The sequence below is a fragment of the Cebidichthys violaceus genome, unplaced genomic scaffold (genome assembly GCF_023349555.1).
Source record: "Cebidichthys violaceus isolate CVI_PGR_0920_01 unplaced genomic scaffold, fCebVio1.0.p SCAF_29, whole genome shotgun sequence".
Classification (NCBI taxonomy): domain Eukaryota; kingdom Metazoa; phylum Chordata; class Actinopteri; order Perciformes; family Stichaeidae; genus Cebidichthys; species Cebidichthys violaceus.
Genome location: NW_027176472.1, coordinates 797,561 through 809,537, shown reverse-complemented (window position 1 = coordinate 809,537; position 11,977 = coordinate 797,561). Strand labels below are relative to the sequence as shown.

At 42.8% G+C, this 11,977-nt stretch overlaps 1 protein-coding gene across 1 annotated transcript; it reads right to left on the bottom strand.

Annotated features, from left to right (window-relative positions):
- Positions 1 to 5,082: 5,082 nt before the first annotated feature.
- rem1 (RAS (RAD and GEM)-like GTP-binding 1) lies at positions 5,083 to 11,977 on the bottom strand. The gene is made up of 5 exons (XM_068722283.1): positions 11,730 to 11,977; positions 8,040 to 8,449; positions 6,679 to 6,761; positions 5,976 to 6,186; positions 5,083 to 5,829 (listed from the first exon to the last, which is right to left on the bottom strand). Exons 2-5 carry the CDS (start codon positions 8,413 to 8,415, stop codon positions 5,552 to 5,554), a joined length of 948 nt encoding a protein of 315 aa, XP_068578384.1. The 5' UTR covers positions 8,416 to 8,449; positions 11,730 to 11,977; the 3' UTR covers positions 5,083 to 5,551.

Below are 11,977 nucleotides of genomic sequence, written 5' to 3'. Positions count from 1 at the left end.
CGCCCCATCTGGAGTGGATTACAGAGCAGAGTAGATAACATGAGCGCACACGGGGTGGACAAAATCACATGAACACCTGCAAACTGAACATTAGAGGAATTTACTGAACATTGTTTTATTCGTTGAACTGCTGCTGAGACAGAGAAATAGTGTGTGTGGAGATGTGTTGTGGCATTTTAGCTTCAGCATCTGTGAACTCCTGTCCTCCTCATGGGGTTGAAACCGATCTGACCCATGACATGAGTGTTTCATAAAGTCTCAGAATGATTCTTCCGCATCAGTGCAACAGGTCCTGAGCTGCTCTCTCTGTCTCAGGCATGTTTGGGCGGTTTGTGTCTCCTGGAGCTAAATATTTCACAGGTCAAAAGAGACCTCCCCCCTCCCACTCCCCTTTCTACCTGAACATCTACCAGACTCCATATAAAATGTGTGGTACTCGTGTTTGTTGATAGCATTTTTTCAAGGCGTGGGTGCAGATTAAAGCGTGTTCTGTCAGGTCTGGGTTTCATATCTGCAACCCCACACCATACTCTCTGTGCCATTTCCCACATAACTATACACTTCCAGTGAATTGCTGGCCACTAGTTGCACAACAAATAAGTGACCGTGTCATTTTGAATGTGAAATGACTGCTATTCAAATATCTCCTCCGGACTCTTGACCTGAAAATTATGCGTTGAATAAATTGTTTGAGACCCACCTTGTACACACACACACACACACACACACACACACACACACACACACACACACACACACACACACACTTTCCCCGTTATTTCTACAACTCTGATTTTTCTCTGATAGAGTGATTGGAACAGATACTTCTTTATCACAAAAGACATTCATGAAGTTTGGTTCTTTCATGACTTTATTATGGGTTAACAGAAAAAGTGATCAAATCTGCTGGGTCAAAAATATACATACAGCAGTGCTAATATTTGGTTACATGTCCCTTGGCCATTTTCACTTCAATTAGGCGCTTTTGGTAGCCATCCACAAGCTTCTGGCAAGCTTCTCGTTGAATCTTTGACCACTCCTCTTGACAGAATTGGTGCAGTTCAGTTAAATTTGATGGCTTTCTGACATGGACTTGTTTCTTCAGCATTGTCCACATGTTCTCAATGGGATTTTAAGTCAGGACTTTGGGAAGGCCATTCTAAAACCCTAATTCTAGCCTGATTTAGCCATTCCATTACCACTTTTGATGTGTGTTTGGGGTCATTGTCCTGTTGGAACACCCAACTGCGCCCAAGACCCAACCTTCGGGCTGATGATTTTAGGTTATCTTGAAGAATTTGAAGGTAATCCTCCTTCTTCATTATCCCATTTACTCTCTGTAAAGCACCAGTTCCATTGGCAGCAAAACAGCCCCACAGCATAATACTACCACCACCGTGCTTGACGGTAGGCATGGTGTTCTTGGGGTTAAAGGCCTCACCTTTTCTCCTCCAAACATATTGCTGGGCATTGTGGCCAAACAGCTCGATTTTTGTTTCGTCTGACCACAGAACTTTCCTCCAGAAGGTCTTATCTTTGTCCATGTGATCAGCAGCAAACTTCAGTCGAGCCTTAAGGTGCCGCTTTTGGAGCAAGGGCTTCCTTCTTGCACGGCAGCCTCTCAGTCCATGGAGATGCAAAACACGCTCGACTGTGGACACTGACACCTGTGTTCCAGCAGCTTCTAATTCTTGGCAGATCTGCTTTTTGGTGGTTCTCGGTTGACTCTTCACCCTCCTGACCAATTTTCTCTCAGCAGCAGGTGATAGCTTGCGTTTTCTTCCTGATCGTGGCAGTGACAACACAGTGCCATGCACTTTATACTTACAAACAATTGTTTGCACTGTTGCTCTTGGGACCTGCAGCTGCTTTGAAATGGCTCCAAGTGACTTTCCTGACTTGTTCAAGTCAATGATTCGCTTTTTCAGATCCATGCTGAGCTCCTTTGACTTTCCCATTGTAGCGTTTGTGGGCGTTTGTATCCAATGAGCCCTATTTAAATGGCCTCAGAGAAGTCACCAGCTGTAGTCACTCAGATTTTGTCACTTTTTCTGTTAACCCATAATAAAGTCATGAAAGAACCAAACTTCATGAATGTTTTTTGTGACAAAGAAGTATCTGTTCCAATCACTCTGTCAGAGAAAAATCAGAGTTGTAGGAATAACTGGAAACTCAAGAGAGCCATGACATTATGTTCTTTACAAGTGTATGTAAACTTTTGACCACAACTGTACATAATGTTTTTTTTGTCTTGCAATTAAAAAACTCGTCATTTAGTTTTATTTTTGGATGATTCACCTGTTATTTTTTTTGTTGTATTCAAGTATTATTGTTATTTAGATTTATTCAAATGTACTTTTTATGTTCATTCATGTAATGTATCATTGTTTTTATTTTGAATAATTAAAAAAAAAAAAAAGAGTAGCCAGTCTCCAGCCAGCAGGGGGAGCCAGAGTCTCTCACACACTCAAACGCACACTGCTGCTGGCAAAGAGGCCTCAGTTTACATTCCTGTTTCTCTCGGCAGCGTCAGAGTGTGTTGAGTAAAGAGGCCGAGTTACAGTGCTGAGGTTCTTACACTGAACCACAGGCAGACGGAGAGGAAACTGTGCAGATGACATAAACACTGAGGGGGTGTTTGAGTATCTGTGTTCTCTGCTCTCTCGCTGTAAATCAAACGCTTCTCAAAGGGTTTGAAATGTTTAAAATGTCCTTCAGTGTTGTGTTCAGGTCCGTGACGCTGCAGAGAGTTTCTCTCAGTCTGTGTGAAGCTTTCACGTTTCTTTACAGCTGCTGTTTACAATGTGTTCTAATGTCACTATAAGGAGGAGAAAATCAGTTCCTGTTTTTTTGTTTTGTTTTATGTTCCGTAGGGAAAACTTACTTTGCATCATCGAAGGTCACGTTCACACCTGTAGTTTGGTTCGTTTGGTCCAAACCAAGAGAAGAAGAAAACACAACGGGCCTCATGCAAGAACAACTCGTACAAACAGATTTGTTCTTAATTCTTTAGGATTTTCTCTCGACAACAATTTACGTGTCATGAGTCATGCACATTCAGCCTGGTTCTCTAATGATTTATTACTGTGATGTAATTTTGTGTTATTTTGTGTTATAATTATCCAATACAACATCTTCTGTTCACAAAGCATTAATGGCCTTGCTGTGGTGAGACGTTTAAAAAACCAAACAAATCTATTTTCGAATTCATTTCTTTCTTTATTTCACGTTATCGCTTGAATAGAACAGAGCCATCGTTAGCGTTGTTAGGGACACCTGTGCTTTTCCAACTATGACAAGTCAAAACGTCTTCTGTGGAAAAGGTCCACGCACCTCCTCCGGTCAATTAATCCCGTCCGAATGGGCCTTTTGTCCCGTTAGCTAAAATGCTAAAATGCTAAAATAGATACTCCACTGCTAACCTTGGAGTCACGCCACATTAATAGAAATCAATCCTAAATTTGCTACTGGTATTGTGTGACAGATTTAAACTATGTCCCCGTTAGCCGTGAGCTAATGACCCACATTAGCCAACAGCTGGTAGCCGGACCTGCTTCTCAACAAAAACAGCTGGCGCTTCATCACACCCACTGGAAATAAAAACGCAGGTCCAATCAGGTATTGTGAAAAATAAAATCGGCGAATCATCAAATCAAAAATTTTACAGAGAGAAAACACTGAGGAGGATTTTCTGATGTTTCTATTCTTAACAGATTCAGTAGGGAGTTGAACTCACAGCTCTGAGCCTCTGGTCCTCCTCCACTGAGAGGATGTTTACACATCACTCTGTGTGTGTGTGTGTGTGCGTGTGTGTGTGTGTGTGTGTGTGTGTGTGTGTCATCCGGGTCAAGCAGAGTCATGCATTTTTTCCATTACCCTCATCAAATCAATGTTAAACACTCCTCCATCTGTCCCTGTACAACCACGGTGTGTGTGTGTGTGTGTGTGTGTGTGTGTGTGTGTTACCAAAACGCCTGATCAATAAGCAGATAGCATATTTGATCAGTAAAAACTGGGACAACCAGTCTGCTTGATGTGGTTTCCAGATAAACTGCTGCTGATTTTGAACCAGTTTGTTGTCATTTCACAGCAGCTCAGATTCTATATTAAAAAAAATAAATTACTTTGGTCTCCTAACGTTTCCACTGACAGGCTGACATTTATGGCTTTGAGTGAAATATCATGAAATGTAAAACAGGGATTCAAGTCATGATTGAACTAACGTTGGGCTGTAAACAAACTACACCACGGTCACATGACTTCACGTCACCGCCACAAAGCTCAACGCGGACTAATGTTCGGCATGACGTCGTCTCATTTAGTCACTTGTAGCTTTTTAAGACATCTTAAGCTTGTGGTAACTGCATACCTTATTTACCCATTATAAAAACTCATTGACTTCAAGACCATTCAACCGGTAGTGCAAAAAGTTACTCATTTTAGGTGTTAGGACTCATTCCTGCAGCACTCTGTACTGTAAACAGCCTGAGAGGCTAAACGCAGGGCAGGAAAGTCCCATTAAGAGACACTGTCTCATCCCTCAGCCAAACACTCGGCCTGTGTTTTATCAACCCTACAGTAGAGTTCAGCATGCGACCCTGACGCCATGACGACCGCTCAGTAAAACCGCCTCTTCTTCAACTGTGGCTAACGGACCACGCGTCACCGTGGCAACAGTAAACATCCAGCAACGGCCCGGTGATTCAGTGTAAAGACGGAGGTTCGATCCCTGCAGCTCCTGCAGAAAGGAGATTACAACTAAAAGAAGGAAACCCACAGGAAAAGGTTTTGATGAGTATTTTTTACATTAAATCACATGATAAACAAACAAACAAAAAATAAAGAAAATAACTGGTAAAAATAGCAAAACAGGGAACTGTAATGTAAATTATAGATAATATGGGTGGGTGCCTGAGGCTAAGTGGAGAGCAGGGTCGTCCTTCGATCTTCGGCGGTTCGATCCCCGGCTCTTGTCAATAATAAAATCAAAAGAGAGAAAGTAAAAGTAATAAAACGATAAATCCATATTTCATCATAGTGGTGGTCGTCTGTTTTAGACGTCTGCTAAAAGATGATTTTGAGTCTGTTTCTTTTAGACTTTATTCTGCAAGTGAAAACAGTAGAAACCTCAGGAGAACAGCACAGTGGACACAGTGGAAACTACAGGACATCACCTGTTCTCACACAAACAAACACACACACACACACACACGCTCACACACACACACACACACACACACACACACACACACACACACACACACACACAGTCATCCAACCTTTAACCCATCAATGATGATCCTTCACAGTCTGGTTCTTTAAGTCATCTGAAGGAAAAGTCACAAAAACTTTCAGCCCAAACAGGAAACAGAGTTGTTCACAGCGACGTATGTAACTGTCCGCTGACTCCGTTCGCTGTTGATCACTTTTGTCGTCGACTCTCTGAATGTGAGAATAACCTGCAGACGCCGTCGTCCACGATATCACAACCAGAGAAAAACTTCAACAAGTCAAAGGTCTGAACCTGGCGCTCCTGGTGGATACGTGCCTTTCAGAGGACGGCCAGGTCGTGGCAGCTCTTGGAACGCACTTTGACCGCCATGCGCTGGTTGTTGCGTGCCACCAGTCGGTCCAGGAAGCGCCGAGCCTTCTGGGTGAGGCTCTCTTTGCGCTTGTACGCGGAGCCTCCGCGCCGGAGGGCCTCGGCGTTGTCTCGACGGAGGCGGATCTGTCGGATCACGCCCTCGAACAGCTCGGTCACGTTGTGCTGCAAAGACGCCGACGTCTCGATGAACTTGCAGTCAAACACCACCGCACACGCTCGGCCCTCTGGGAAACAAAGACACACGCGTGAAAGAGAACAAATGATCGAAATAGAATCCTTTAAAACGTTGCCTGTATTTAGTATTTATGTACACCTTGTGACCTATGACCCCCCCCCCCCCCCCCCCCCCCCCACACACACACACACACACCTTCCACAGCGACCTCTCTGGATCGCACCAGGTCGCTCTTGTTGCCCACGAGTATGATGGGAAGGTTTTCGGCCTGGCGCGTGCGTCGCAGCGTGATTCGGAGCTCGGCGGCGGCGTCGAAGCTGGCGCGGTCGGTGACGGAGTACACGATGACGTAAGCACTCCCGACCTTAAGACAGTCGTCCTGAGAGGAGTCGTCCTCTTCCTCCTCCTGACAGGTAGATGGAGGGAAAGAAACATCTGAGTTTTAAAATCCAGATTTTTAACAGCTGATTATTCTACTATCTTCCTGTTCTTAGAAGGCATTTATTGTGAAGGAGCAACAGGAAGTTAATCAAACGGGTTAGCAACCTAACAAATTAATCAATAATGATCCTCTTCAACATTTGGACACATTCTTTTGTCGGTGGTTGGGTGATGTAATCACTTGACAAACACTTGAGCAAATGCATCCCTGACATTTTGTCATTTCAACAAGCTTATGTTCCTGGGATCCTTTTTTGTGATGATAATGATCTCAACGTAATTAATCAAAGCAAAGAGTGAGAGAAATCTAATTGAAATCCATCATGAGGTCCCTTTGCAGGACGCCATGTACCCATAATCCCCTGCCTCACAACTGACCTCCTAATGCTCCACAGCTGTACTTCATCAACACACACACACACACACACACACACACACACACACACACACACAGTACCAGTTTGTCATTCTCCCAGGTATCCATGACGATGAGTGTGGATTCCTCTCCATCTACCGTCAGTGTGCGCTCGTATGAGTCCTCTGGAACAAACAATGAACACACTTACAGTTACAGATGTCATGGCAATCCATCCAGTAGTTGTTGAGATATTTCAGTCTGGACCAAATTGCTGGACTGACAACGCCAACGAGCAACATCTTTGTCTTTAGAGCAACGCGCTGCGAGCACGGCAAAAAATAATGAACAACATGATGGACCAACAACAACTGTTGTACCTCTGATCATAAAGTGATAAACAACCTGGTCGACAACAATGATAACTCAGTTGATAACTTGGCGCAAACAACAAGAACAATAAAAACCTGTAAAACCAAAGCAGAAAGTAAACCACACATTGAGCAAAGTTGACCTGAAAACTAAATGCCCCCTCGCACCATGTCAGACTGTCACCGGATCTATACGGGTTGTCAATCATGGCCTCAGGCCAATCAACACGTGACACAGGAGACGATGATCAATGATGCCGGGTCAGTCAAGGTTGTACTGTCAGAACAAAGTCAGAGACAGAAGCTGAGCACCGAGCTGCTGAGGACCGAGTACGAAAGCTACAGCGCAAAAAATAAAACATGGCTGAAGACATTGACGAGGTTCTTCCCTCTCTGAATATGAATCAACCCAACAGCACCTCTAAAGATCACTTATTATTAACCTTAACATTGTTCCTTAAATCTGAACAAAAACCAAAGGGTAAAAACAACAAATCACCGTTTGTTAAGTGACGGATTATTTCTTAGTTACTAGTACTACTTACTAAACAAGACACAAATAATAATATTACATAATTAGTACGTTTTTGATGTGCTGGTAGGCTGAATAGTTATCTTTGGACAGCTGTTTTCAGTCTTCATGCTAAGCTAAGTTAGCTTAGCATGCTGGCTGCTGCTTTATATTTAATATACAGACATGAGAGTAGAATCAATCTTCTCGTCAACCTCATGGCAAGAGAGATACTAAGCACAGTTCCCAAAATGTCAGACTTTTCCTTTAACGTATCTCATCAGGTCGGTCACTCTGAAAGTTTGTCCCGCTCAAAAATCTCCTGCTAGTTACAGCAGTATGTATCCAACTAGAATTTGCTAACATTAGCCTCCATGAGCTACAACACCAAGAAAATGTGTGTTGAACTAAACAAAAGTGTGTTTAGTTAATTATCAATTCCCAAAACATTTGTAGGAGGAATAACAGTTTTTCTTGTCTTGGAGGAGACATCGACTTCCTTCTAGTTTAAAGTGAGAACATTAAGTATTAACTAAGATAAACTAGATAAATGAATTGAACAACAAAACCTAACATCCCACCTCCAGGTTGTTCATCTTTCTCTGTGATTCCGGCAAAGATTCCTGCGAGGCTGGTCTTTCCGACGCCGGGGTCGCCTAGCAACACCACTCTGTAAACACAGTCCGAGTCGCTCTGTGAGTCGTCGTCCGAGTCTGAGCTCCACTGGGCGCGGTAGTGGAGGGACTTGTCTCCTGGGTGGTAGGACGCCGACTGTCCCAGAGGAAGGTGGCTGCGTTGGGGGCTCGGCTGATCGGACTCCGGCCGGGTGCTGCCGGGGAGTCGAGTGTCCTGAAAGTCCCGAGTCCAGGACTGGTGCCGGTAGAAATGGGCGGGAGGAATCGGCGTGCTGCCCCGCCGCCGCAGAGGCTCCTTCTCTCTCTGGGTGTTGAGGGTCATGTTGCTACGATAACGGCATCAGGGCAGGACCGACCTGAGGGAGGAGACGGGACGATTTGGGTATCAGAACAAAGTCTGGTTAGCTATGGCCTTTAAGAGTCTTTAAAGGTCTTCCAAAATTACCAATCACAGAGCGTTACTTTGGCATAGAGAGCAGAAGTCCCGCCCCCTCTCCAATGTAATCTAATCTAATGTCAGTATTTCTGAAAAGATGAAACACGATATGTTTTTGATTGAGTTTTCAATCCATTTTCTAAGACAAAACAGCGATCACTTCTGCCGCAGTGACGTAGAAGTGTACTACAGGGTGTGTCAGTACACTGTGACATCACCACTGGGTGTGCTTACAGGTGTCAACAGTCTGTAAACGTTGTAACCAGAGAGGGCGTTGAAGCACTGATCGCTCACAGGGTTTGCACACCAACAGTGAAGGTACAACACTAAACTGTGCGCTGCTATTTCGGCCACGTCTTAGTTTCAAGTGACTTCCTGTTTAAATGAGGTCAAACAAATAAGAATACATCAAATTAGTTCCAATGTGCTCTGCATGGTTCCAGGGTCATAATTTCACCCCAAAATACGCTGACTTTGCAACAATGTTGTTATAGTGAAAACAATTTTACTGGACTGGAAGAAAAGTTCATTTAGTTCATTGCTGAATTCTCAGAGTTCTCTAAATCTACTCTCTGATCCTTCAGGGACTTTCATAAAAAAATATGTAGCCTGACAGAAAATATCAGAGAGGATGGGATACCAGCACAGAAAATGAGTGAGGAGTGAATGGCCTGGAGCAGACTACTTCAGGGGCGTGGGGTACAAGACAACTTTCTCTGGAACTAAAATCACCACCCCAAGGTTGTATGCCAACCTGCAACCAGTTCTGTTGCAGTTTCTGTCCAACATGTCATCAGTTCATCATCTTAGCCAACTAGACGTTTGTGTGAAATTGTCATAATTAGCATTTGAAAGCAATTAGCATTTGAAAGAGTGTGCAGTGACCTTTGATCACCAAATTCTTATCACTTCATCCTTGAGTTCAGGTGGTTTGTGTCAAATTTGAAGTAAGTCCTTCAAGGCGTTCCTGATATATTGTGTTCACTAGAATGGACTGGACGGACGGATAACTTTGAAAACATGATGCCTTTGGCCACGACTGTCGCCGGCGCAGAAGCATAAAATTCATGAACTATTTGTCTACTTGCTAGGTGATGAAGGACTAACTGACATTTTGTTGCACCAGCTAGGTTTTAAAGAACAATATCCAAGATTGGGAGCATTTCGATTGCCTCTCAACGGCTCTCAACATGTCGACGATGAGCCAGCAGCTCATAGCTAACAGAGCTAGCTGCGCTAACAGTACACTTCGTTTGGCGTTCTGTAAATAGTTCTTTAATCCATAAACTATTTGTGACAGTCACGTGTTACAAATATTCAGAGGTGCATCATTAAGCACACCGACCACTTACGGAGCCTAGAGACTGAATATGATTAGTGGACGTAGTCATCGCTACGTCACCCATTGGTTTGTGGACTGCCATTTTGCAACCAATGAACAGAAATGACCATATTTGGAATACGAAGGAGTGACGTAGAGACACAGTATACGGCTCTGGTAGCGGCAGCGAACTGTCAATGACAAGGTGGCCCCGCCCCAAAGTATACCCTGTTTTACAGTCAATTTGACTCTAAATGGATCATAATGTACTAAATGAACATCATGCTGTATTGAAGAAGACTTGAAACTAGAGATTGAGACCATAAACTCATGTTTACAATGTTTACTGAGGGAATAAATCAAGTGAGAAGTAGAGTCATTTTCTCATAGACTTCTATACAATCGGACTTCTTTTTGCAACCAGAGGAGTCGCCCCCTGCTGGTCAGTAGAGTGAATGCAGGTTTTAAGACATTTCTGCATTGACTTCACTCGGCAGAACCGGAGGTTGCCACCTGCTCACTCCACACGCCGGCCGTGATTACATAATTTTCTGGCGCTCGCTCCTCATAGATAATAGTTGCTCGCTGCTATACTGAAGCTCAGAATGGTAAATGCGGCTCCTTTAAGTTCAAACATAGCTTAGCTTTAGTTTGAATGGGAGTAAAAACAGGGGCACTATTCAAGACGGCTGCGACGTAACGTTTAGATAGAATAAACCTTTCTGAGCAGGTATGAGTCATTCCTCAATGTGAGCTTCATGGAAAATGTTAGAGAGATAAGAGAGATTAATGAGCAGAGAACTCTTTTTTTCCGATATTTACATTGGGAACACATTTCCTGTGACAGACTACATTCATGATGACGCTGCGCTGAGCTTTATGTTGTAAAGTGTACAGTGTGATTTTATGCTTTTTAACATTACTTACTTTACGTTTAAAAAAAAAATAAAAAATGTCTCAGAATCAGTTACAATAACAGACATATATATAATTAAATAACAGGAAAGCTGATTAGACTAATTATGATGTTGAATTTGGTTAATTTCCGGTTTCTAGAAACCGTATACATCCATTAGGACCTCTAGTATGCATAAGAGCGCACAGACACACAAACAAACCTCCTACGATAAATAATTCAGGTGTTTAAAGGTGCCAAGTACGACAGTCAGTGATAGTGAGGGCAAGTTAGACCAAGTCAAAGCTCCTGTGGTTAGTGAACTAGTTACTGTAACTTATTCTGGGTGTACAGTAACAGCTTATGAATGTAGCTTTAACATTTTCTCTTCTTTTCACAGCAGAATGAAGCACCAGACACTCAGGAGGTTAAAGGTCAGAGGTCTCTTGTCTACAGTAAAATGTCATTCAGTACACGACTGCTAGTTAACTCGTTGAAAATAGTTCACCATGTGCTTTTAAGGAAATGAGATCAAACAGAAACTCCTTATTAAAAAAAGCACAAGAAATAAAGGTTTTCACATTTACAAATTATACCTAAAATGTGAAATGTAAATATAACATGATATTAAATGTGATTTTTGGGGGTTTTGCATGCAAACTATCTCGAAATGATGTGTTTTGTATAATGTGAAAGTAAGCTATAATCAATGTGTGAAAACACAAATTTAACAAATTCTGTTTTTGTAACAGAGCTAAAAAACAAAGAAATACAAACATCAACAGAAAATAACATGCAATAGAAGAAGAGATGGAGAGATGGAGAGATGGATAGATAGATAGATAGATAGATAGATAGATAGATAGATAGATAGATAGATAGATAGACAGATAGATAGATAGACAGACAGATAGATGTATAGATATATAGATGGACAGATAGATATATAGACAGATAGATAGATAGATAGATGGATAAACTTACCGTACACCCCATCAACAGTCCTGTGTTGGTCCACCCTCAGTAAACAACAGAACTGAACTGAACCCTGTCTCTCTGTCTCTGGCGGTGTAACAGTACCCTGGTGCCACAGTAACCCGCCTGGAAAAAAAAAAGTTCCACAACAGCGTTAAAAATTCAGCAGTGGAATCACAGAGTTATCTAGCCCCCTCTGTGTGTGTGTGTGTGTGTGTGTGTGTGTGTGTGTGTGTGTGTGTGTGTGTGTGTGTGTG

Bases quoted from the DNA above. Each gene is read 5' to 3' on its own strand.
- rem1 (XM_068722283.1), bottom strand. From the start codon at position 8,415: ATGACCCTCAACACCCAGAGAGAGAAGGAGCCTCTGCGGCGGCGGGGC. The intron at 6,762-8,039 runs GTGGGATGTTAG...TGTTTGTTCCAG, and splicing joins GAAAGATGAACAACCTGGAG to AGGACTCATACGAGCGCACA. The intron at 6,187-6,678 runs GTACTGTGTGTG...TCTACCTGTCAG, and splicing joins CCTGGGAGAATGACAAACTG to GAGGAGGAAGAGGACGACTC.